This window comes from Schistocerca nitens, chromosome 6 (genome assembly GCF_023898315.1).
Source record: "Schistocerca nitens isolate TAMUIC-IGC-003100 chromosome 6, iqSchNite1.1, whole genome shotgun sequence".
NCBI lineage: Eukaryota > Metazoa > Arthropoda > Insecta > Orthoptera > Acrididae > Schistocerca > Schistocerca nitens.
This window is the reverse complement of record NC_064619.1, coordinates 538154866-538182480: the sequence shown is the minus strand read 5'-3', so window position 1 is coordinate 538182480 and position 27615 is coordinate 538154866. Positions and strand designations below refer to the sequence as shown.

General features: G+C 41.1%; 2 protein-coding genes across 3 annotated transcripts in view; one reads left to right on the top strand and one right to left on the bottom strand.

Annotated features, from left to right (window-relative positions):
* LOC126263079 (ejaculatory bulb-specific protein 3-like) overlaps window positions 1-20091 on the top strand; it is a 33450-nt gene extending 13359 nt beyond the window's left edge. The window contains exons 1-2 of one of the 2 annotated variants that reach the window (XM_049960068.1): window positions 16126-16370; window positions 19732-20091. In XM_049960068.1, coding sequence (XP_049816025.1) covers window positions 16178-16370; window positions 19732-19928 — 390 coding nt within the window. In that variant the 5' untranslated portion in view covers window positions 16126-16177 and the 3' untranslated portion in view covers window positions 19929-20091. Of the gene's footprint in view, window positions 1-16125; window positions 16371-19731 lie in introns of those variants that run through there. The other variant, XM_049960070.1, reaches the window with a different exon arrangement.
* LOC126263080 (uncharacterized) overlaps window positions 1-27615 on the bottom strand; it is a 303789-nt gene that overhangs the window by 127619 nt on the left and 148555 nt on the right. The gene's annotated exons all lie outside the window — the stretch shown is intronic.

The following is a 27615-nucleotide window of genomic DNA, read 5'->3' as shown; positions in this document are numbered from 1 at the left end:
TCTTATTTCAATTTCCAGGAGTGTATATCGTTTTTATATATCGTTCTCACTGCACCCGTGGTCTAGGGGTAGCGTCTTTGATTCATAATCAAAACGTTTTCGGTCCCGGGTTCGATCCCCGCCACTGCCTAAATTTTGATAAATAATCAGCATTGGCGGCCGAAGACTTCCGGCATAAGAAGTCAGCCTCATTCTGCCAACGGCCTTGTCAAAGAGGGCGGAGGAGCGGATAGAGGGTCAGGCCACTCTCTTGTCCTAGGGGTGGGAAATTGCCCCTAAAGGCGGAAGAATCAGCAATGATCAACGACATGAGGATGCAGAAGGCAATGGAAACCACTGCATTAAAGACACGTAACGTGTATCCACAGGACATGTGGCCTGTAATTGAAGAAGTGTCATGATGATCTCTGCATTGGCAAAAGATTCCGGAATAGTCCCCATTCGGATTTCCGGGAGGGGACTGCCAAGGGGGAGGTTACCATGAGAAAAAGATTGAATAATCAACGAAAGGATAACGTTCTACGAGTCAGGGCGTGGAATGTCAGAAGCTTGAACGTGGTAGGGAAACTAGAAAATCTGAAAAGGGAAATGCCAAGGCTCAATCTAGATATAGTAGGGGTCAGTGAAGTGAAGTGGAAGGAAGACAAGGATTTCTGATCAGATGAGTATCGGGTAATATCAACAGCAGCAGAAAATGGTGTAACAGGTGTAGGATTCGTTATGAATAGGAAGGTAGGGCAGAGGGTGTGTTACTGTAAACAGTTCAGTGACCGGGTTGTTCTAATCAGAATCGACAGCAGACCAACACCGACAACGATAGTTCAGGTATACATGCCGACGTCGCAAGTTGAAGATGAACAGATAGAGAAAGTGTATGAGGATATTGAAAGGGTAATGCAGTATGTAAAGGGGGACGAAAATCTAATAGTCATGGGCGACTGGAATGCAGTTGTAGTGGAAGGAGTAGAAGAAAAGGTTACAGGAGAATATGGGCTTGGGACAAGGAATGAAAGAGGAGAAAGACTAATTGAGTTCTGTAACAAGTTTCAGCTATTAATAGCGAATACCCTGTTCAAGAATCACAAGAGGAGGAGGTATACTTGGAAAAGGCCGGGAGATACGGGAAGATTTCAATTAGATTACACCATGGTCAGACAGAGATTCCGAAATCAGATACTGGACTGTAAGGCGTACCCAGGAGCAGATATAGACTCAGATCACAATATAGTAGTGCTGAAGAGTAGGCTGAAGTTCAAGACATTAGTCAGGAAGAATCAATACGCAAAGAAGTGGGATACGGAAGTACTAAGGAATGACGAGATACGTTTGAAGTTCTCTAACGCTATAGATACAGCAATAAGGAATAGCGCAGTACGCAGTACAGCTGAAGAGGAATGGACATCTCTAAAAAGGGCCATCACAGAAGTTGGGAAGGAAAACATAGGTACAAAGATGGTAGCTGCGAAGAAACCATGGATAACAGAAGAAATACTTCAGTTGAATGATGAAAGGAGGAAGTACAAACAGGAATACAGAAATACAAGTCGCTGAGGAATGAAATAAATAGGAAGTGCAGGGAAGCTAAGACGAAATGGCTGCAGGAAAAATGTGAAGACATCGAAAAAGATATGATTGTCGGAAGGACAGACTCAGCATACAGGAAAATCAAAACAACCTTTGGTGACATTAAAAGCAACGGTGGTAACATTAAGAGTGCAACGGGAATTCCACTGTTAAATGCAGAGGAGAGAGCAGATAGGTGGAAAGAATACACTGAAAGCCTCTATGAGGGTGAAGATTTGTCTGATGTGATAGAAGAAGAAACAGGAGTCGATTTAGAAGAGATAGGGGATCCAGTATTAGAATCGGAATTTAAAAGAGCTTTGGAGGACTTACGGTCAAATAAGGCAGAAGGGATAGATAACATTCCATCAGAATTTCTAAAATCATTGGGGGAAGTGGCAACAAAACGACTATTCACGTTGGTGTGTAGACTATATGAGTCTGGCGACATACCATCTGACTTTCTGAAAAGCATCATCCACACAATTCCGAAGACGGCAAGAGCTGACAAGTGCGAGAATTATCGCACAATCAGCTTAACAGCTCATGCATCGAAGCTGCTTACAAGAATAATATACAGAAGAATGGAAAAGAAAATTGAAAATGCGCTAGGTGACGATCAGTTTGGCTTTAGGAAAAGTAAAGGGACGAGAGAGGCAATTCTGACGTTACGGCTAATAATGGAAGCAAGGCTAAAGAAAAATCAAGACACTTTCATAGGATTTTTCGACCTGGAAAAAGCGTTCGGCAATATAAAATGGTGCAAGCTGTTCGAGATTCTGAAAAATGTAGGGGGTAAGCTATAGGGAGAGACGGGTCATATACAATATGTACAACAACCAAGAGGGAATAATAAGAGTGGACGATCAAGAACGAAGTGCTCGTATTAAGAAGGGTGTAAGACAAGGCTGTAGCCTTTCGCCCCTACTCTTCAATCTGTACATCGAGGAAGCAATGATGGAAATAAAAGAAAGGTTCAGGAGTGGAATTAAAATACAAGGTGAAAGGATATCAATGATACGATTCGCTGATGACATTGCTATCCTGAGTGAAAGTGAAGAAGAATTAAATGATCTGCTGAACGGAATGAACAGTCTAATGAGTACACAGTATGGTTTGAGAGTAAATCGGAGATAGACGAAGGTAATGAGAAGTAGTAGAAATGAGAACAGAGAGAAACTTAACATCAGGATTGATGGTCACGAAATCAATGAAGTTAAGGAATTCTGTTACCTAGGCAGTAAAATAACCAATGACGGACGGAGCAAGGAGGACATCAATAGCAGACTCGCTATGGCAAAAAAGGCATTTCTGGCCAAGAGAAGTCTACTAATATCAAATACCGGCCTTTATTTGAGGAAGAAATTTCTGAGGATGTACGTCTGGTTGGGGGTTGGGTTCTTTGGGGGGAAGAGACCAAACAGCGAGGTCATCGGTCTCATTGGATTAGGGAAGGAAGTCGGCCGTGCCCTTTCAAAGGAACCATCCCGGCATTTGCCTGGAGCGATTTAGGGAAATCACGGAAAACCTAAATCAGGATGGCCGGACGCGGGATTGAACCGTCGTCCTCCCGAATGCGAGTCCAGTGTGCTAACCACTGCGCCACCTCGCTCGGTCGATGTACGTCTGGAGTACAGCATTGTATGGTAGTGAAACATGGACTGTGGGAAAACCGGAACAGAAGAGAATCGAAGCATTTGAGATGTGGTGCTATAGACGAATGTTGAAAATTAGGTGGACTGATAAGGTAAGGAACGAGGAGGTTCTACGCAGAATCGGAGAGGAAAGGAATATGTGGAAAACACTGATAAGGAGAAGGGACAGGATGATAGGACATCTGCTAAGACATGAGGGAAAGACTTCCAATGGTTCTAGAGGGAGCTGTAGAGGGCAAAATCTGTAGAGGAAGACAGAGATTGGAATACGCCAAGCAAATAATTGAGGACGTAGGTTGCAAGTGCTACTCTGAGATGAAGAGGTTAGCACAGGAAAGGAATTCGTGGCGGGCCGCATTCAAACCAGTCAGTAGACTGATGACCAAAAAAAAATATATATATATATCGTTCTCAGTACGTAGTGGTTTCATTGGCAACAACTAAGGGTTAATCTAAAGAATAAGGGCTGTAGTTTTAGATTTTACAGTGGTTCTGCATCGAAGATATTATGTGCCTAGATGCAGAACCGTCGTCAGCGTAGAGATCACTTATGACAAGTGATGATGCAGGGTGACCACCGACCCGGGAAGTAGGAACCAAGCATGAAGTCCGGATTGTAGGATGGCCGAGATGTCATGGTGGTAGTTTCAGGCATTCAGCAGGTTGAGAAATCTTGGAACAGTTAGAAAATAGGTTCAATGATACCTCAGCACAACGCACGAAGGTCGTGCTGAAAGAAAAACTGTAGACACAAAAATAAAGAATTGTTGTGTTCAACACAAAGTTTAGAGATTTAATGTTAAAATGGTTTCTGTGTTTATTTTCGAGATCAGTTAAGTTTTCTTAATGTTTATTTGTTTTATACTGTTTACGATTCAGTTCAGTTAACAAACCCGAGCTGTGCGGGTTAGGTAGGCGCCACGGTGGTAAACTCCAACCTCACGTGTTACCGTCATCGATAGCGGTGGCCGAACCATACCACGTGAACACAGCTCGAGTTATTAACAGTGTAATTCGGGTTGACTTGGCATCCCCTCAAGCCGTGTTAACACTGTCTGGTAGCTTGAGTTGACCCTTCTCTAGGATGAGTGTAGTTTGTGCTCCCGACTGAGAAATGCAAGATGATGCCACTACGAAGATTCCACTTCCATTCAGCATCTCACATAACATGTTAGTCCAGATATAGTCAGCTGCTCACTGTATACTGTTCAGGTAAGCAAAACGTTTGTTCTTTCTTTGAGTGTCCGCGAAATACTTAGTTCACAGGTAGCAACGTACACCAAATACGCCAGACTGTCTTTACTTTCACGAACACATTACGGTAGGTACACACACTCGTAAAATGGTTTCCCACAGTTTTTCACTTTAGTTCCCGTATCTTACATTCAGTCTGTAGCTTGTCATAATTTGCACATGGCATAATAATTCAGAGTTTCGTCTCGTAGGATCTCGGCAAAGAAACAAATTTACTTATTCTGCATATTCTACTTGGAAACATTAACTGTTTTCGTTTGCATTTCAGAGATACCCTATATTATCACGTAGGAAATATCTGCACACGGCAGAGCAAGAAAAACCGAAAATGTGTTTAGGTCATACGTGAGCAAGTCAGAGCATCACTGGACTGTGTACGTACAATTAACTTCACCGAAACTCTCATCCACCAGATATTATTAGTTTCTTATTCTACGTAAGGTTGTCAATATATTGCAATGGAACACGCAGGATGGAATAACGATAGTATTAAGGAAAGGATAAATGCTATGGCACAGATGCTGAGTCGCAGATAGGCACAATAAAAAGACTGTCAGCAGGTAAGCTTTCGGCGTGTTGAGTTTGTTGTTGCGGTCTTCAGTCCAGAGACTGGTTTGATGCAGCTCTCCACGCTACTCCATCCTGTGCGATATTCTTCATCTCCAAGAAACTACTGTACCCTTGATCCTTCTACATCTGTTTACTGTATTCATCTCTTGCCCCCCTCTAGGATTTTTACCATCCACGCTGCCTCCAATACTGAATTGGTGATCCCTTGATGCCTCAGAACGTGTTCTACTAATCGATCCCTTCTTCTAGTCAAGTTGTGCCACCAAATTCCTCTTCTCCCCAGTTCTGTTCAGTATCTCTTCATTAGTTAGGTGATATACCCATCTAACCTTCAACTTTCTTCTGTAGCACCACATTTCGAAATCTTCTATTCTCGTCTTGTCTACATTTAATTGGTGGTGAGTAACAATTAGAATTTTCATAATATTGTCTTTATCAAAATAATACTTTAAATATGCTTTGAATCTTCGATTTATGAATTACCATAAGAACAAAATATATGCATTTAAGATACTGGTACAATGTTAAAGTTTTACATAAAGAAAATCTCTTCGGAGCTCGACGTAAAAGTCCATGTAATACGTAGTTATGAGCATACAGCAGTTTAGTCGGCGTTACGGTGCATAGAAGAAACTTAAAAACTAGTATGTACAATTAAATTCATGTTACTCTTCAACATAAAATCGTAGTAGCTACTAAAATCAATGTAGTTCATGCCACTTTTACTTTTTATAGAGTAAAGTATTCGAGTATTATTCAACTAAACTATTTTTTCAAAGTGTAAATTGGTTATGTCATGGAAACAATAAATCATTTTCGCCTACAAATCTTATTTCCAGCCACTGCTAATTTATTGATAACATAAACGAACAATTAAATCCTAATGGAAACAGAGAATGGATGTTTAGACATCGGATTACTGTTTAGTTTTTCATACAAGTAATACTTCAATCGAGTGTCCTCAGTGTACCAACGTTAATGGCATTTCATGGAATGTAGTTACATGTAGAAAAACTTGGATCTGACAAAATATTTCATAATCGACCGGCAGTAAACAGATATATTTTATGATGATTCTCAGCTTGAAAACTTGGTTGTTAGATATGTAAACATGTATTCAGATCCTGGAGAGCATATAAACCTTTAATTTTCTGTGATCTTGGAAAGCCAAAAGATAATTGCCAGGATTAGGTATGCTAATGATTTTGTATCGACTAGTGTAAAACAACTGCCACTTACTATTGGGTTTGTGCATAGTATAAACCTTTAATTTTCTGTGTCTTGAAAAGCCAAAAGATAATTGCCAGGGTTAGGTATGCTAATGAGCATTGGTTGTGTTGGTAGTTTGAATACAGTTCAGTGTTACAGCATTTGTTTTTTGGCCCACCCTTCCGACACACGAGGCAGGATTTTCAAAAATTGTTTAGTGTACATGCACATGATAGGAAAACAGCTGTATTAATTCAGTTTCCTCAAGCATTTAATGCTGTCCATCTAGCAATTCTAGGGTGCAAGAACTGAAGTGTTAACAGAAAGCTAAGTGTCTGGTGATTACCGTATACCTTGATATGTTTACGATAAATGTATTATTAAATTTCTCAAAAACCCAAATGACAACTAGAGCTTCAATTTTGGTAGCCGAATATCCATTTTCACATGAAGACGAGGCCCTACTTCGAAAAACTGATCATGTAAACCTCAGCTTTACCATTTCCCTCTGGTATCTGAAACAGACAAGCCCCTATCCCTGTAAAGGATGTGTCAGTGGCAACACAAACGTCTACTCTCATGTCAGGGTGACGTAGGATATCGGAAATCGCAAGTGCCTCTTTAATAGGATCAAAGTCTGTTTGACATCTGTCTGACCAAAAACAAACTATGTTCTTCTTTATTAATTTTGTGAGGAACTAGTATTATTCCTGATGGGGAAATAACATGATCTAGAAGCATAATTTCCTCTCTGCTAAACATCGACTTCTGTAGATTATCTGTCACTCCACTCTGCGAAAATTTGCACAAAATTCTGTCTAATACATCCAGGTGTTCTTTCCATTTGCCAGCAAAATTTAAAATCTTATCGACATGTAACGTTACGTTGTCTACCATATCAGTTCTGAGCACAGTTTATAACCCTGTAATAAATGCACCACAGCTCACATTTATACCGAAAGCCAAGAAACACAAAACAGGTAGCTCTTGCCAGAGTAAACAAAAGCTGCGTATTACCTAGACTCTGCTATTGGGCGGGATCTGCCAGTAGGACTATGTCAAATCGAGTCTAGATAAGTAGTGTACACCGAGAAACTTTTGTAAATACTCCTCCAGATTCTCGGGTTGTGTATATACTGTAATTATAAGTGCGTCTAGGACCAGACGTACGTCTCCATTAGGCTTCATTACAGTTAATAAAGGACTACAATAGTAAGAGTGTGAAGGCTCTATAATATCCCATGATAATGTCCTCTTAACGTCACGTCCTACAGCCACAAGTTTCGCCTATGGGATGGGGATGATCTACAGAAAGTATAATATGGCACTACGTCCATATGACAGACATAAGTGTTTATCAATCCACGGTTTTCATCGAATACATGTAAATGTGTTATTAGTAATTCATTCAGTTGTTATCGTTTTTGCTCATGAAGATGTGGTGATTTAGGTACATCATCAATGCCAGTAGCGTTGTTCGTACAGTTCTTACTACACCAAATCTATGTATCGTCAAGAGGTGCACACTTAGTCTTTAAAAATCTTTATCAGGTTAGGTTGACTTGAACATCTTCGCTCTCCATTCATGTCTATCGTTGCATCCTTGTTCCTTAAAAACTCAATGCCTACCAAACAGTCAATTGTAAAATTCTTCACAATTAGGAATGGGCATTGTCATTTGCTATGCTGCGACCTTGCACCAGATATGTTGGTACCTTGGTTACTTCCTTAATTCTGGTAAATAATTTTGATGACATGACATTCACAAAGGCACCAGTATACGGCATAATCGTAGTAAGGGTTGTTGCTATGGTAGCGTTTATAGATGGTTGCATCATTACTTGCATTTGATTCTGTTCTGTATTCTGATCATTGCATAGTTCTTGTTTAATATCATTACCTTCATTATAGCGCAACATTTTCACGTGCCCGCCAACGTTGCCCCCATCCTGTGATACGATCAACATCGGAGGGGTTAATGAGATCGAATCTAGTTTGTCGAACCTTCAACATAAACAGCGTGTAGCGGTTCATTCGTGACTTCTATGATGATGACCTTGATAGGGCCTGTCGTTGTCAGGCTGTCCGGCTGCTACCTGACTATGCTGTGTAAATACTATTTTCAGTTTGAGATTTTCACTCTGCAGCGGAGTGTACGCTGATATGAATCTTCCTGGAAGATTAAAACTGTGTGCCGGACCGAGACTCGAACTCGGGACCTTTGCCTTTCGCGGGCAAGTGCTCTACCAACTGAGTTACCCAAGCACGACTCACGCCCCGTCCTCACAGCTTGGAAGGTAGGAGACGAGGTACTGGCAGAAGTGGAGCTGTGAGGACGGGGCGTGAGTCGTGCTTGGGTAGCTCATTTGGTAGAGCACTTGCCCGCTAAAGGCAAAGGTCCCGAGTTCGAGTCTCGGTCCGGCACACAGTTTTAATCTGCCAGGAAGTTACTATTTTCAGTTCTCTGACTCTGGTTTCCACGGTGTGCGAACCGCCGGCTCGGTAGCGGAGGATTGTTATATCCGTTAGTCTTGTTCTTAATGGCCTTCACATCTTCATGTATAGGTACAGTTGAATCTAGAAACGACATTAAGCATTCTGTGTCGTCTTACTGTAAATGTGTTAACTTCTCACTAATATCTAATGGTAATTTTGCCTTCACAATTTTCAGCACATCTTTGTGCGAGACTGGTTCATTCGCGACCAGGATGACGGTAACACCCCTTTGAAAGACTTAATGAATACAATCGGGTGTAGACTTTTCTTTTCTGTGATATAAGGCCTGAATTACCTGTGTTTGAGAATCCTGTCTTCAAGCAAGACATTGTGCTACATAGAGGTTGCCGGAATTTTGTACGGTAAATTGTTCGGTAACAAACCACTAGAAGCCACAGCATTACCGTGCGGTTTCGGTAAAACATTGCGATTAGTACTTTCATTGAGAATTTGGTTTGCAGTCCGTGCTGTGCTTTGAATTAAACCTTTGACTGCAGATATTTCTTGTTGCATGATAGAAATCTGCGTAGTCATCTGGCCACGCCATTCCGGTATATCTTTATTGAAAGTTTGTCTGAGCTATTCAAGTCCCACAATTGTTACAGTTCGATACGGCGATATTGACCGTTTCATTCACAGCTCGTTCGAATTCGGAATTCAGTTTATCGTTTGTCTCCACATCTTTTTCTGTCAGCCATTGCATTGATCTTTCAACCGTTTTTCCACTTTGGCCCCCTGCTTTTCGACAGGAGTATTCACTTTATTTTCTGATTACTTTACGGTACCACGTATTTATTTCTGTTCTTTTTTCAAACCTGATATGACTACTAGACTATCACAATAAGCTGTTTTCAACTGTGGTACGTCACTTTCCAAACGATTGCACTGCAGTGAAAAGTTATTTAAATTAGCAGTTGAAGTTACTAATTCATAGAATTGTCTTTTTTGTCCTGTTTGAAAATTTCTAGGACTTTACGTAACTCTTAGTAATAAATCTTAAAATCCTCACATAACTTTTCTTGCTCAGTCAAAAAGCCTTGTTGTTTAGCTGACAATTCATTAAGTTTTTTCATTAATAGCATAACTGGATCAATAGGTGGATTGTTAGTTTGCAATTCAGATTCACGGGAAGCACTGTCCATTCGAACGTCTGGTTTACGTGAAACCTCCTCAGTTTCAAAGCATGTACCTAGTGTTTCATTGTCTGCGTAAACATTGTCTTCACGCAGGAAATTTTCAAGTAAAATATCTACCTCCGTTTCATACATAATTCTGATTCGGGATCGGAAACAAGAGAGTTCAGCGTTCATTTCAACATCATTGTTATCGCAAGAAGCCAATTTGTTCAGTTTTCTTATTTTCACCTTAACAAACATATTTAAGAAAATAATTTTGAAAAAATTTGTAGAAGATCAAGATTTGAAGAGGTATCTACAGAATTAAGCTGGGAATAAATAGTAACTGCCTTAATTACATATGAATTTGGACATTCGCCATTATACACAAGTTAAGCAAACACAGGCCATATTGTGACACATCATTATACATACATAAAGGCAAATATACATTAATCAAGCATTGGTGGACGAATACTATTAAGCGTAGCAAGCTTTCTCCTCCAGTTCCTACAATTAATATCATAGGCACTGAAGGAGAAAGCTTGCTACGCCTAATGTCGGTACCTGAAACAGCGATGTTGCTGCGTCGTCTTCCACAATGGCTTCCTCATGTAAGGTTACTGCGTCCAATTTTTCTCGTACATTATCTTTTTATTCAGTTTCAGAATCACAATGCTTTCATCCCACAGCGGTGAGGCTCAATTCCAGGAAACATAAAAGAAAATAATTAGAATTTACACGTCCTGTCTAGGTCTCGCCATTTATAATAAAGTTTCTCCACGTACTTATAATAGAAGATTTCTCTATGCTTATTTGAGAGAGAAACATTGATCGGCGTATCTGGTTTCCGTGGTCAATAATTAATACAGAGTATCAGTAATAAAGCTTTGATAAAAATGCATTCAATAAATGGTAATCGGACTTTGTAAATTATGAAAAAACAATGAAGGGAGGTTCCATGACTGATCATACAAATTTGCATATAGGCGGCTGTAATGGCGGCCGATCAGTTTCATCACCGTATCAAGAATTGCAAGTCGTCTGGAAATCCTAAAAGAAATAAAAAATGAGTTAGGACAAGGAAAATAAAAGTGTTAGTAAATATTAGCATTCCTATTGAACGCATATAGTGTCATAAAATGTACAAGCACGAGAAAATACCGTACCTCCTCGTTACATCACGTTTCCACAACGATACAGAAGACAAGAGTGTGAGTGAGTGAGTGCGAAGGAGACAAAATCCCTCGCCAAAGAAATTAATGTCTTTTGTTTCAAAGCTTACAACGTAGCGTTGTTCCATCTTTGGAATGATCGACAGTGCAATTAATTTTGAAAAAAAGGGATATGACACAATGTCTCATTGAGGTGGGGTTGGGTATGATAAAAGATTGATAGACAGAGAAGGCAGGGCAAAGGAGGTGTACAGACAGACAGGAGAGGAAGAAGGTGGATTGAGGAATAGAGAAGATGGACAGAGAGGGGAGGAGGAAACAGGCAAAGGGACAGGTGAGAAGATGCACAGGATAGGGTTAGTTGGGAGGAGATGGACAGAGAGATGGGAGGAGGAAACAGGCAAAGGGAGAGGTGAGGTGGAGATGTACAGGATAGGGTTAGTTGGGAGGAGATGGACAGAGAAAGGGGTGGAGGAAACAGGCAAAGGGAGAGGTGAGGAGGAGATGCACAGGATAGGATTAGTTGGGAGGAGATGGACAGAGAGAGGGGAGGAGGAAACAGGCATGAGAGAGGTGAGGAGGAGATGCACAGGATAGGTTTAGTTGGGAGGAGATGGACAGAGAGAAGGTGGAGGAGGAAATGGGCAGAGAGAGGAAGGAGAGGAGTAAATGGATAGAGACAGTGGGGATGGATAGAAAGAGAGTTGAGGTGGTGGTTGATAGAGAGAGGAGAGGGGGAAGAGTAGATGAAGAGGGAGAGTGGGAGGAGGAGCTGAGTGTTGGAATAGAGCAGGAGGAGATGGGCAGAGAAAAGGGAGGAGGAGATGGACTAATAGAGGAATGGAATAAAGAAGTACCCGGAGAATACTGGAATTCTGAGCTAATAATCTTGTATGTATTATTAACATGTATGTTTATGTATGTTACACAACTACTCCTAAACTACAGGACTGATTTCAAGTAATCTTGGTACACAAATCAATTACAATCTGGAAATAAGCACTGTGTGAGTAAGAGCAACCTACATTTAATGGGGAAAGGTGTGGGGACACACAAAGGTATGGACTACCTTCAATCTAATTTTTTATATATATGACTCATTATTTGAATTAATTGTCTAAAAATACTGTGTCTGGTGATACACTCCTACCTACTACACACACGGTCCAGTGTGGGGCTGAGAAGGTATGATATGTAAAAATATTCGGTAACGACAGATATTAGTATCGTAGACATAGTTTCTGGGGTCGCTAGTTTTATTGGAGACATACCTTATAACACCTCGCTCGTAGATGGGTGTGTTTTTGCGGCAGAGCGGTGTCGGGGAGTAAGGAGGGGTCTGCTAGATGGGGACACAACGGGCCATCTCTGTAAAGCCTGAAGCAATTCCTCCCAAACTGGACACACATCTCTCATGGAGCCTGGAAATAAAAAAAGAAAAATACCTGTGTCATTAAGATGCCCTTAGCGTCCATGTGGCTGAAAATGAGTGCTACGTAAAAGCAAAACTCGAGGACGCCTAGAGCAATTTCAAGCAAATTTGGTATATAAATGAATCATTTTTTGTATAAATGTACTGCGGGAGTGAGATAATCGTACTTGCCATAGGGATTGATATTGGGGTGATACATACAAAAGTTCTAAAACAAGCTGTCGGTTTTTATTTCCTGTATTTAATCGACTTTAAATACTTTAAAGGTATGAAGTGCAATTTTTCTTTTATTTATATGAGTTGATTATAAACAATTATAAATAACTAAATTAGAGCTTTCAAGCCTTTGAAGATGCTACCAATAGCATTTTAGGTTTTTGTAGCATTTCGTCTTGATTTAACACGAAGAAGTTGTCCCTTAAAACAAAAGATGAAGGTGCAGATACGAGTCTACAGAGACGAACTGTTGGTTTTTATTTCCTGTATTTAATCGACTTTGATTACTTTAAAAGTATGAAGTGCAACTTTTCTTTGTTTGTGGTGTTCCTTGTGTCGACCAGGCTGAGGGAATGAGCACTGTAACGAACCAATAATTTCGTCGATGTGTTTTGGAGCTAAGAATATGGACGACACGGCTGAATACCACAGATAAATTTAACAACCTCTTTGGAGTCTTATGGTGTAAAACAGCGATGAATCATCTATGTACGCAGTATATGTGACACAGGCGTACGTGGGCAAAGACGCGGGCGTAAAGCTAGTAGAAAATTGAGTGCATTTATGCAAGAATTCCGCTACGGAAAATAATTCGCCCTCTAGCGTTCATCACTTACTACTTATTCCAGAAACACTGCCAATTTAGTGCCATTGTGTGCAAACAAGGGTTCGAATGGTAATCATACTGTCTATGAATTGCAAAATCACGCGATTTCCCAGTGTAGTTGATACATGCTGAAATGACCTAGTGCGCTTCAAAGAAAAATAATCTTCCTGTTTACTGTAAAGGGTGCACTGTAATGTGACTAAACCGTTCTTCGCTATAATTTGTTCCAGTGGTGTTAGTGTGACTATGCCTGTGGGGTGTTAGGAATGTAGCAGAAAGCTATTTATTACCCAATCACGATATTATTACACTTAGCTCCCGTGGTCGTTATCGGAAAGACGAGATGACATCATAGTAAACAAGTACAGTGGTGATGAAGGAAAACGCATAGCGTTGCGAATACTTTCAGATCAGTTGTGAAGTGGTTCAACGTGTCCACGCGAAATGTCCGCATCTCATGTTCTGGTGGCTAGCGTTAATGGTTCTGGATCACGGGGTCCTGTGTTCGATTCCCGGCCGGGTCAGGGGACTGGGTATGTGTGTTGTCCTCATCCTTCCATCATCATTCGTGAAAATGGCGAGACTCCTCTGTAAAGGCAGAGAATTTATACTGGCGCTGATAACCGTGCAGCTGAGCGCCCCACAAGCGAAATATCATCATCATCATCATCCTCGCGATATACAGATCATAGCGCAGTGGGCTTGATCCATAACCGTGAATACCCCTGGGAATGGAAACAGAGGAAGATGTCGCGGAAATGGGCACGTTCAGGTGAAAAAGAGTATATACTCAGACTTACACAATTGTGCCACGAAGAAAAAAGGCGGTCTAAGTTAGTGATGCCTCTACCGAAAAAAAAATCTTGTGGGTGGCAAAAACTGTTTGGAAGTCAGAAATAAGAGTAGAATACATTTTAAAGACTTTAAGAAAGCCGAAGAAACAGGAAAAAGAGTTAAAACTCCTAAAACAAAGGCATTCCACAAAAGTAGTTCCTATAAATGAGTTCTATAAAGCATTATGTTAAAGTATTACGAGCAGAAGAATAAAATCCCAAGTTTGAGAAAGTTGAGCAGAATTTCAAGGGGGAATAGAAAAATTTCAAAAATTTTTGGAAGGGATGGGAATTAATTTCAAACAACGTAGGAAATAACAGAAATATACTAACTGAACATTCCAACTTTGTTGCAAAGAATGCGTAATGCTTGGCGACAATCAGAAATAATGGAAAGGTGTCAAATACACAAGTGGTATTCACGGATGAAAGGTGGATGTATACTCTTTGTACCATGAAAAACTGCTTGCAGAATGAGAAAGTTCCAGATGTAATTATTATTAGCAGTGCAGGACAAAGAGTACTTGTGCACGCTGGCCGAGGAACAGGATTCCTAGAGGAAGCACATTTAATTGTGATTTTAAATCACATCGAGATGTTATGAATGAGGAAGTATATCACAAATGGTTAGAAGAGAAATTTATTGCCGGCCGAAGTGGCCGTGCGGTTAAAGGCGCTGCAGTCTGGAACCGCAAGACCGCTACGGTCGCAGGTTCGAATCTTGCCTCGGGCATGGATGTTTGTGATGTCCTTAGGTTAGTTAGGTTTAACTAGTTCTAAGTTCTAGGGGACTAATGACCTCAGCAGTTGAGTCCCATAGTGGTCAGAGCCATTTGAACCATTTTTGAGAAATTTATTCCTAATATCCCAGTTGCTAGTATTGTTATTCTTCATAACGCATTTGTATCATACAGTCCACACAATTAAAGCCCCCAAAACTGCAACTCGCGAAAAGGGTAACTTAATGACTCATACATAAGAAAGTCTGCCCTAAATCATGCTTAACGAGAAATGAGCTTTTGCAAATTCTGCGTTATAATGAGCCAAACGTTAAGAAGATGCCGTTTTGAATATGTTGTTCCGACGCTCCCACCATACTACGATACTGTGTTTTGAAAACCACGGAGTTAATATGGAATAAGATGAAATGAAAAATTGCAGAAAAAATTTATTCCATTACTTTAACCACCCAAAAAAATATAACCGTAATGTCTTTATGTAAGACTATCCAGAATGATTGGTTGAAAATTTGCAAACAAGTGCAGTGAATTTAAAATGGATATTGACTCAGAGATAGCATAATAGAAAGGATAGAGAATATAATAATCAATGCTGGTCAGGAGAGTGAAGGTGAATATGCAGCACACGACGACGTAAGTGATGTTGGAATTGTCAAGGCGAATGAAATTGAAATGGATTCCTGTTAAAGAAATGCGGCAGATGAAGAATTTGGCGTCTAGTGCAGTTTTGATTGCGTAGATGTTCTACCGTCCTTCCTTCTCTCCGCAAACCCGATTACTCTCTGACCGACCAAAGAACAAGGGGAAGAAAGTGATCTGTCACAATATATTTAATACACTAGAAATGTTGCTGAACAAATGTTTTAATACGTTAGGCAGCTGAGATACGTCTACAACGGCAGTAAAAAAGTGAGTAATTGCAAGTCATTCATAAGATGCCTCTTTATTTTACAGTTTAGTAAACTGCATGTTCGTTCTAAAAAAGACATCTTGCAAGAGTCCGGATGAACGGCATAAGTGTCACGTATCGGACTTTGTACGCACAATTATGAGAGCGGTTGGCCTCAATAGTTTCTAAGATATAAACTCTGGAAAATCCGGAGGAACGGTAGAATTATCGCACATTGGACTTTGCACAAGCAATTACGACCTGTTGACCTCGTGACGCAGCACTCTAGCGCGGAGTAACAGTTCAGGAAACTCGCAGTGCCTCCGCACCAAGGCTGGGTCCAGGTGGTTTAAAAAGCGCCGCCGTCCACTCGTTCCGCACACTGCACAGCCTCTCTGATCCAGCCAGACCCAACTACCCACCATGTCCCGTTCCACGTTTGTTGTCCTAGTCGCCGTGCTGGCGCTGGCCGCGGCGGAGAACCGCCTGCTCTCGCAGCTGGACAACATCAACGTCGACGAGGTGCTGGCAGACCCGGCCAGGGTGGACGCCGCCGTCAGCTGCTTCCTCAGCGACGTCGACCAAGACTGCAACGTCCGCTCCAAAGTCGTTAAAAGTGAGTCTCTCTCCTCCAAACTACAAACACATTTTCATAAAATATGTTTTGCTGTTGACACAGAAACTCTTTGGTGATCAATGCCAGTACTTCCATGTTTCCTGGATGACCTTGTACGATACAACAACAAACCAACGCTTTCGTTGCAAATTGCATTGCTGCCGTAACTACACAAACAATCATAAAACGAACTAGTAATGTTGTATCCAAATTATCTGATATTTATTGAAACTGTTCTCAAATGCATAGCCATAGGTTTTACAGCTTGGTAAATATTTAATCAGTTCATGATAAGGCAGTAAAATATTTAATTCCAATGAAATTTGTGAAGAATTTCCTGTCAAAATAGGAAAAAACTTAATCCCATTTTGACTTTCAAAAGTGGACAGTGTAGATGCTTCCTTTCACTACTTCGAAAGCTGTTTGGACGATGACATCGTTCACTGCTGGTGCTAAATTCCTGTCTTCCTTCCGTGTACTGGCTCACAAAGTCTCTTAATGGGGTGTTCTGTACATGATCTTGATAAAAGATAGTGTTTTTCTCTTAGATAATGAAATTGAAGAGAAGCAGGAACCAAACTGAAGGGCTGTCTCCGATTTTATCCCAGATACGTCGATTTTTGATGCTTACTAAGGTACCAAAACTCAATACCAGAGTTGCACAATGCGCTTCCAAAATAATCTGATGGTTTCGCTTATTGGAAGCCAAGTTTGTATCAAGAATACATAAAAATTCATTTTAAAGCTTGCATTAGATGCAGTAGTTCGCTTAGACGTTAATTTGAAAGTAATATAATTATTAACAATCACATTCATTTATTATCAAATGAAACAATGCGGTTCCCGAGACCTTTTCAGGTCTAAGGCATCTATAATGTATATATGTAGACTGAAGCAACGAATGAAAATTTGTACCAAAGCCAGAATTCTAATCCGGTCTCCTGCTCAGTGGGCAGATGCGTTAACCACTACGCCTCCTGACGCTGCAGCTTTGCACAACTGCACAGACTACCCTTCCAGCCCTCCATCCTCAATCCAAATTCTCATTCATGCCTCAGCCCACTTAGTATTCCACCTAAACTCGAACACCATATCAGATCCTCTCCAATTGTTTTGGACTAGCACCGCAACAGTTAACGAAAAGGGGAATCTTGCCTGAAATCCAGGCACAGGTGATTTGAATCAATTGAAGTAATATGCTTCCCCAGTCCTTTGCAAATCCCAAACGTCTGTACCGAGCGAGGTGGCGCAGTGGTTAGACACTGGACTCGCATTCGGGAGGACGACGGTTCAATCCCGCGTCCAGCCATCCTGATTTAGGTTTTCCATGATTTCCCTAAATCGCTCCAGGCAAATGCCGGGATGGTTCCTTTCAAAGGGCACGGCCGACTTCCTTCCCCGTCCTTCCCTAATCCGATGAGACCGAAGACCTCGCTGTCTGGTCTCCTTCCCCAAACCAACCAACCCAAACATCTGTGATGTATTTACGCTGAGTGTAATGACGAATAAAAATTTGTACCAAGGTCGGGATATCAACATGGGTCTCCTGTTCGCTAGGCAGATGCGATAACCACTATGCCACAATGGTACAGTGTATTTGTACAAAACTGATTTATGTTTTGTTAGCTCTAATTTTACTATATACAGGTTATTCTGCAAAAATTATTATTTCAGTGCTTTCTTCTGAGTTAAGGACTAAAAAAGCCTGATATATCATGGGGAAAATAAGTTGATTCGTGAAGCCACATTCTTGTTCACAAAATGCTAAACCCACCAAAAAGAAAGAAAAAGTGTATCTATTCGAAAAAGCAGACAAAAATTCGCTTGACGCCTTCCCGAGAGACAATTATCGTTCCTTCTAAATTAACGATGTGGCACCAATTTAAAGAAACAGTATCGACAGAAATCGATTTATACAAAATAAATTTGTTGCGTTCGTTATCTCTAAAAGGGGTAGCTTACATTTACTGTCGAAGGCGTCTTTTGTTTATCCGTATTTAAGCTTCGCTGTAATTGTTGTTGTCTTCATTCCAAAGACTGGTTTGATTGTAGGTCTTCCACTAATACGTTCTGTGCAAGCCTCTGCATCTTTATTTAATTACTTCAGCCTACATCCATTTGAACCAGCTTAGTGTATTTGTGGCTGTATCTCCTTCTAGAATTTTTATGTCCATACTTCCCTCCAGGATGTCTCTTATCAATCGCTCCCTCCTTTTGTGAAACCGTGCTATAAAATGTTTTTTCCCCAATTCCATTCTGTACTTCCTCATCTGTCCATCTAATCTTCAGCATTCTTCTCTAACATCACATTTCGAAAGATTATATCATCTTCTTGGCCGGCCGGAGTGGCCGAGCGGTTCTAGGTGCTTCAGTCTGGAATCGCGCTGCTGCTACGGTCGCAGGTTCGAATCCTGCTTCGGGCATGGATGTGTGTGATGTCCTTAGGTTAGTTAGGTTTAAGTAGTTCTAAGTTCTAGGGGACTGATGACCTCGGAAGTTAAGTCCCATAGTGCTCAGAGCCATTTGAACCATTTTTCATCTTCTGGTATGGGTTGTTTATCATCCACATTTCACTCCCATGCAATTCTGAACTACATGAATGTAGATTCAGAAAAAGATTTTCTAGCACTAATTTATATCATACTACTAAACTCCCCTTCTTCAAAAAAGTTTTCTTGCTATTGCCGGTCTAAATTTTATACCACACTCTGGCAATCGTCAGTTAAATTGCTGCCCAAATAGCAAAATTCAGCTACTACTTTTATTGCGTCGTTTCCTAATCTATTTCTCTCAGATTTGTCTGGTTTAATCCGACTGTATTCCATTATCCGTGTTTTACTTCTGTTTCTATTAATCTAACAATGTCTTTTCAAGGCAATATCTATTTCGTTCGAATACTCCTCCAAGTCCGTTTTTGCCTCTGCTAGAATTGCGTCATAGGCAAACTTAAGAGTTTTTATTTCATCCCCATGAACTTCAGTTACTTTTCCAAATTTCTTCTTGGTATTTTTTGCTCAATGGGTAGGTAGAATAATATCAGGGATAGGGTACAGATTTCCCTCAACCCTTCTCAAGCACTGCATCTTTTTCATGTCTTATAACTGCAGAGGGTACGAGTTATAAACAAATTTTCGCTCACTGTGTTTTATCTCTGCTACCTTCAAAGTTTCGAAGAGTATAGTCCAGTCAATTTTGTTAAAGGTTTTCTGTAAATAGCACTAACAGTTAAACTTTACTATCAAATATCTATTACCTGTTTTGTTATTGCACTGACATCAGAGCAACGTTATCATTTAATATCCTACCGAAATTATGAAGTGGGGTACGAAGAGTGTTACATATGTATGTTTATTGGTAACAGGCCTGATTGCCGAGATGGTGAAAACCAACTGCGGCGAGTGTTCAGAAGGGCAGAAGGCCGGTGTCGCCAAATTTCTGGGGTTCATCTCGAAGAATAAGCCAGAAGAGATGAAGCAGCTGCTCGCCAAATACGACCCCAACGGTGAGGCTCTCGCCAAGTACGGCGACAGCTGGAGGCAGAAGGGCATCAGTGTGTGATGAAGACGTCTCTCACCCACACTGTAAGAGAGAGGAATCATTACTCTTTACTTTCTGTGAATCGTTGTATGTTAAATAAAACAAAATTCTACATTATGACTGTAAACCCTTTCTGCTGTAACAGTACCTGTGGTCAATAAACACAAAATCAGTGTTTCGTAAACTTTCAGGACATTGTTCTACAAGTTGATTAGCTGTACTACATTCAGTCACACCTGTAAGCCCATAACTGCTGAGTACAAGGTATACCTGTTACTACACTACTGGCCATTAAAACTGCTACACCACGAACATAACGTGCTACAGACGCGAAATTTAATCGACAGGAAGAAGATGCTGCGATATGCAAATGATTGGCTTTTCAGAGCATTCACGCAAGGCTGGCGCCGGTGGCGACACCTACAACGTGCTGACGTGAGGAAAGTTTCCAACCGATTTCTCATACACAAACAGCAGTTGACCGGCGTTGCCTGGTGAAACGTTATTGTGATGCCTCGTGTAAGGAGGAGAACTGCGTACCATCACGTTCCCGGCTTTGATAAAGGTCGAATTGTAGCCTATCGCGATTGCGGTTTATCGTATCGCGACATAGCTGCTTGCGTTGGTCGAGATCAAATGACTGTTAGCAGAATATGGAATCAGTGGGTTCAGGGGGGCAATACGGAACGCTGTGCTAGATCCCAACGGCCTCGTATCACTAGCAGTCGATATGACTGGCATCTTATCCGCATGGTTGTAACGGATCGCGCAGCCACGTCTCGATCCCTCAGTCAACAGATGGGGACGTTTGCAAGACAACAACCATCTGCACGAACAGTTCGACGACATTTTCAGTAGCATGGACTATCAGCTCGGAGACTATGGCTGCTGTCACCCTTGACGCTGCATCACAGACAGGAGCGCCTGCGTTGGTGTACTCAATGACGAACCTGGGTGCACGAATGGCAAAACGTCATTTTTTCGGATGAATCCAGGTTCTGTTTACAGCATCATGGTGGTCGTATCCGTGTTTGGCGGCATTGAGGTGAACGCACATTGGAAGCGTGTATTCGTCATCCCCATACTGACGTATCACTCGGCGTGATGGTATGGGGTGCCATTGGTTACACGTCTCGGTCACCTCTGGTTCGCATTGACGGCACTTTGAACAGTGGACGTTACATTTCAGATTTGTTACGACCCGTGCATCTACCCTTCATTCGATCCCTGCGAAACCCTACATTTCAGCAGGATAATGCACGACCGCATGTTGCACGTCCTTTACCGCCGTTTCTGGATACAGAAAACGTTTGACTGCTGCCCTGGCCAGCACATTCCCCAGATCTCTCACCAATTGAAAGCGTCTGGTCAATGGTGGCCGAGCAACTGGCTCGTCATAATACGCCAGTCACTACTCTTGATGAACTGTGGTATCGTGTTGAAGCTACAATGGCAGCTGTACATGTACACGCCATCCAAGCTCTGTTTGACTCAATGCCCAGGCGTATCAAGGCCGTTGTTACGGCCAGAGGTGGTTGTTCTTGGTACTGATTTCTCAGGATCTATGCACCCAAACTGTCTGAAAATGTAATCACATGTCAGTTCTCGTATAACACATTTGTCCAATGAATACCTGTTTTTGATCTGCATTTCTTCTTGGCGCAGCAATTTTAATGGCAAGTAGTGTAGTTTACCCTAAGAAAAGAGCAGTTATTGTCTCTGCATGCCTCCTGCCGATGAAAAAATGTTCTAACAGTGACATTCGTATCTGTGTATTGTAACTTTCACCATCACAATCGCCATGTGGAACACCAGCCTACATACCAAGAAAATTGCGTTTGACAGCAATCATCACAAAACAAGCCTCAGTTGACAGCAATTCGTGATTAATGAGAGTAGAGACATACTACACTCGCATCTGGGAAGATGTCGGGTCATATTCCCATCCGACCATCGAGATATGTTTCCCGTTGGTTCCCTAAATCTCTTACGACAAGTACCCAAATTGTTCGTTTGAAAAGGACATGGCGATGTCTCTTCCTATCCTTCACCATTTCGAACTTGAGCTCAGTCTCTAATGCTGTTGTAGTTGACGGATTGCTGAAGTCTTATCTTTTTCCGTTCCGTTTCACCATTCTCATAAAAGGTTTATGTATCAATTTTCAACATCTCAAACGCTTCGATTCTCTCCTTTTCTGGTTTTCCCACAGCCCACTTTCAGAGACAGCGAAAAACACAGAAACTGTGCAAATCGTTGGGATACACGCTTCAGTGGACTAAACTGACGGCGACTGCTTGCTGTAAGCGGCAAATCAGGGGTCGAGTCCCAGTCCGGCACTAATTTTCACGTGTCGCTAATAAAAGGTACAGCTGACGTGAAACTGCTTTAGCAATTTGCGACCCAATTTCGTAATAAAATAGCTGTGAACTGTCAAACACTGTCTTTCCCTTCAGACATGTGTGCAAGCCTGAAGGACAGTCTAATGTAGTATATACAGACACTATAACTACAGACTATGTGTAAATGAAAAAAATGAAAATGCAAATGGTGCTGGTATTGTATTGAAAATCAATGTTACAGTTGCGAAACTGGGACCAGGGTGTTCCGTATGGTGGGCAAGAAATTATTTTGAAACGTCCTCTGTGACTCGTCGAGGTGGTGTTCAAAAATGGCTCTGAGCAGTATGGGACTTAACTTCTGAGGTCATCAGTCCCCTAGAACTTAGAACTTCTTAAACCTGACTAACCTAAGGACATCACACACATCCATGCCCGAAGCAGGATTCGAACCTGCGACCGTAGCGGTCGCGCGGTCCCAGACTGTAGCACCTAGAACCGCTCGGCCACCCCGGCTGGCAGGTGGTGTCCTTTCTGCCTTAGGGACTTCGTGAAGCTGAGTATTAATCAAGTGTTCGGGATCTTCATCAAATAGGATTAAATAAAAATGTTGTAGCATTTTCTTTGGTTTCCTTTATTGTTATTTCACGCCCTTCGCCCCCTGTGGGCTCGGGGTGTGACCTGTCAGCAGTACAATTCTCCGTTCTTCAGCCAAGAGAATTGAAAAAATTTGCAGTGACAAATATAAACAAAATTTGCTGTGGTATTTAATTTTAAATTAAAAATTATAGATGGACAGTTAAAAAAAACAGAAAATTTGTATGTTTTAGAAACACATACTAAGAAGCTGAAGCTGTTTTAATAAAACACTGAAGCACTGCAGTTTCACTTGAAAACCTGTAGGACCAGCACTAGGGTAGCAATTGTGAGGCATGCTGCTTTATATTTTACCGATAGACACAATCAGCACGAGAATTTGATGGACATTCTCTGTGAACGTTGTTATAGGGAAGAAAACTAATTTTCGTGAAATGCTCTTGAGGAAATTTGATATAGTATCCCGCTACTCCAGCTATATGCAGATTGACTCGGAGAGTGCGACCGATATCATTTTCTCACACACATTACTTCCGCTTCCGACTGTCACGAGTACACAGGCCGCGGCGAACATATCACCTGGGAATCCATTTGTTTCCCCCATGATAAGTGGCGTATGATAGTGACCTGCCTAGATGGTGTCACGCTACAACACGAGAGATCAGAATGTCAAATCCTTGCGTGCTATTTTCCCACCTTGGACACAGTTTTACGAACTGTGGTAGCAGTAGCTGATACTGTGAATGCGGCAACAGCAAATTAGAGAGAGTCCGACATACTAAAGACATAGTAGACCCACTTGGTGACAAGCGTGGCAGAATGGGAGAAAGTTCCTCCAACAGCATCAGCACCATTTGTTTCTATGCCATCAGTTTCAGCACCTGCATTTCACGGATTTAATAAATCGCTGGAAACTTGGGATATGTATTTTTAATGATTTCTCCTGCATTCCTCATACTCATATTCCTTATATTTCGTATTCTCTTCTGGTAGTCACAGTTACTTGCTGGTTCGCAAATTATGGCCACTCGTGCAAACAAATAGCTTACCGTTCGAAGTCATGTGTAGATTGTTGCTCTCTCGTTTCGAGACGCAAACACATTTAGTGGCTTTTTTTTTTTTTTTTTTTTTAATGTTCTCAGGTGTTCAGCTGGTCGACGTCGTAAAAATGGGGAGACAATTAGTAGACGACGTGAAGAAGCTCTGCTACCCTGAAGAAAAAAGCGCATGACGGACGAAACTAGGAGGCTATAAGAAAAAAAGAAACAAAGTATGCATTCCTTGCTAAAACAAATATTAATATAAAAGACAGGTCTTAGTTTGAGGAAAAAATTTCTTAGTGTGTGTGTGTGTTTAGACCACACCATTGTATAAAAGCAAATTATGGACTGTATGAAAACCAGGGAAACAAGAAAAGAGAATCGTAATACATTTTCTTTTCTCTTTTCTGGTTTATAATAAAAAAATTCTCTAAGTTTTTTTGAGAGAGAAAAAATTATTATAACGACGAGACTGAAATAAGAACATAACATAATGGGTACAGGTGGTTTCCGTGGTCAGTCATAAACAGGGTATTGTTAGAGACTTTCACGTCGTCTCGTCTACAAATTCTGAAGCAAATAAAAATGAGCTAGGACAAGAAAAATGAAGTTGTAAGTAAACATTAATATTCACAACTAATTTGGACACTTGAACGCACTTGGGGGTAGAAAAATCAGTCTTTTTTTGGACTCAATGTTTAAAACTAAGGATGTAGCTGAAATTTCAAGAAAGCAAATATTAGGAAAAAACCGGCTGCAGCGCCTCACGACGAATAAGAGCTATAATATTAATTAAACTAGAAATTCTATGACAAGAAATTCATTATCCTGAGTATTAAGTTTATTCACATAGGTAAGAGAATCACTTCATTACAGTTTTGGTACTTAGTTTTAGATACTGTAATATAGACCAAAAAAAAACAGTGGAAAAAGCATACAAGAAAATACAGCACTGCGCTATAAATGAACAGAAAAGAAATTGACATCAAATCGACAGCACTGTGCTATAAACTGTTGAGTGGTACTTAAGATAAGTAAATAAATTAGAGAAATTACAAAATAAATGAAAAACTTAGTTTAGTTTAGAAGAATTACACACTGGCAATGACCATGAAGTCAGCAAGTTCCACATAAGCGGACGCTGTCGATTCAGCCGTCAGGGCATCGCCCGACCGGCTCACGTGTTTCTCAGTTGTCACATGTGAGCAAAGGCCCTCACCTACATTCCAAGAGCCAATGACCGTGGTTAAGAAGATTCTTCGAGAAGCTTTTCAACGTGACAGAAGAGGCAGTGACCGGCTCACGTGTTTCTCAGTCGTCACATGTGACCAAAGGCCCTCGCCTACATTCCAAGAGCCAATGACCGACGTTAAGAAGATTCTTCGAGAAGCTTTTCAACGTGACAGAAGTGAATAAATACGCGAGATGCAGTGGGCCCAAGAGACGAAGAAGGAAGAAAAGAGAAGAGAGTAGCAGTAGTTTTCAGTCAGTTTCTGTGCTGAAGAGCGTCATGCAAGAAGAGACTACATCATACACAGACGCACCAAGTCCGCCGCTGTAATGGAATAGCAAGCAGCAGCCTCGGCGCCAGAAGACAGAAGTTAAAAGGTATTTGAAGTCAGATTTTTACGTACCCGGGTGACTCGTGAGGACGGGAAGGAGACGGCCTCACATCAGCAGTCACCTGTGACCTGGGATGAAGATCTGACAGCCGAAGACTGGCAAGCGGGAGTCCGTTGTTCGAGTCCGGGAGACTGGCCTTCCCCCGCCGCGCCGCTCCTCTGGCCGACACACAACACACGCGGCCGCTTAGAGAAGAGAAACACTGGGACGCCACATCCAAGGTATCACCAAACGATGCACGGCTTCGCTCGCAATAATTAAACGGGCCACCTCGCGCTGAGCGTCTCCAGTTAGCTGGGCGAGACGGCGACACGAGATACACACTGCCACGCGTAATCAGACGCCGCCGCTGCCGCAGCAGAAGGCTTCGCTAACGACACAGCTGCCGCTCTCCGAGCCAGAACATCGAGTAAGGAAACAGTTGTACAAGTCTTCAATAAAAGTTATCTTATGTAGAAATGCTGTTTCATTCTACCTCATACCCGAACCAAGGAAGAACCCACCCTGCCCACATGTTGTTAAGAGAGAAAAATTAATTTATTTAGTATTTTCACCCTGACATAATGCTTTAGAATTAAATGCCCATTGCAGTGATGCTCATGCTGACAATTGACTAGCATCAAAAGAGAAAACCCAGTAACATTTAGTATCAGAACTGTTACAAAACCAACAGCGAAAACATCTACGGCAGTGATGGTGGCAGAAAAAATGAATTAAAATTTGTGCCACTGGCAGGACTCGAACCCGGGTCTTTTTGCTTACTACTTCTACTTCCATCATGATCGTAGATAAAGATGAGACTTAAACGTCTCGGGGAAAATTTAATTATAAGATCTCGAAGCGAAGAAAATCGTATAGAAAAAAAGCGTTGCGGTATAAATTGTCATATATTGACGATATAATGAGTTGTACGTTGTTACGCTTAAGGCTATTTGGAACTATGAAGGGCACTACAAGGTAGGAAGTTGGACACAAAACAGAAAACAGGCAGAAGTGGTAGCGTTTAGCGTTCAGGGAAAAACACTACGCTATAAATGAACAGACAATAAGAGCGTGATACAAATAGCTCTGCGCTATAAATGGAAATCACACAGGAAAAAAGGATTGCATTGTAAATGGGCATCAAAACGATAGCTATGGACTATAAATGAATTGTGAGAAAAACCATACAGGAAAAACAGCGCTATAAGTGAACAGAAGAATAGAGAAGCAAATTGCTAACTCTACACTATAAATGAAGTTAAAAAAATCATAAAGGAATGAAAGCACTGCGCTGTTAATGAATAGAACAGAGCATCAAATAGATAGCTCTGTACTGTAAATGAACAGCAATATATCGTACCTGAAAGAAAACGTTGCGCTATAAATGAATCCAGAAAAAGATCCTCAAATCGACAGGTTTGCACAATAAATGAATAGAAAAAAATTGTATAACGAAAAAGCACTGTGCTATGAATGAGTAGGCAAAATGAGCATGAAATCGATCTGCACTATAAATGAACAGCAAAAAAATCAGATATGAAAAAAGCACTGCGCTATAAGAGAACAGAAAAAAAAACAAATCGAAGTACAGCCAGCAACTTCCCTCAAATTCACAGAAAAACACAATATTCATATAGGTAAGAACGTACTGCACCTTACTTTCGTATAGAAAAAAAAACGAAAGTATTACGCTATACTTTCAACTACCTAGTTTCAACTACTTTTGAAAACTATTAAATTGAAACGAGTTTTTCTGTATTTTAAGAAATGGTCAGCAAGAAATTAGCAAAGAAATGTACAAAAAAGGAACAGCAAAGAAAAGAATATCATATGGACAACAAGAAATGAACAACAAACAAATGAGCATCAAATGGACAGCAAAAAACGAACACAAAAAACAAATGAGCGCCAAATGGACAGCAAAAAAGATGAACAGCAAAACAATCGCATGTTAAACGTAAAAACAAACGTATCACCTAAGTGAGCCTTTTTTATGTTCTTTTGTTGTTCATTTGATGCTCTTTTTTCTGTACATTTGTTGGTGATTTTTCTGTCCCGTTTTTGAAGCAGAGAAGTTCCCAAAAGTTTACTAGTTTTCAAAATTAGTTGAATCTGGGTAGTTGAAAGTA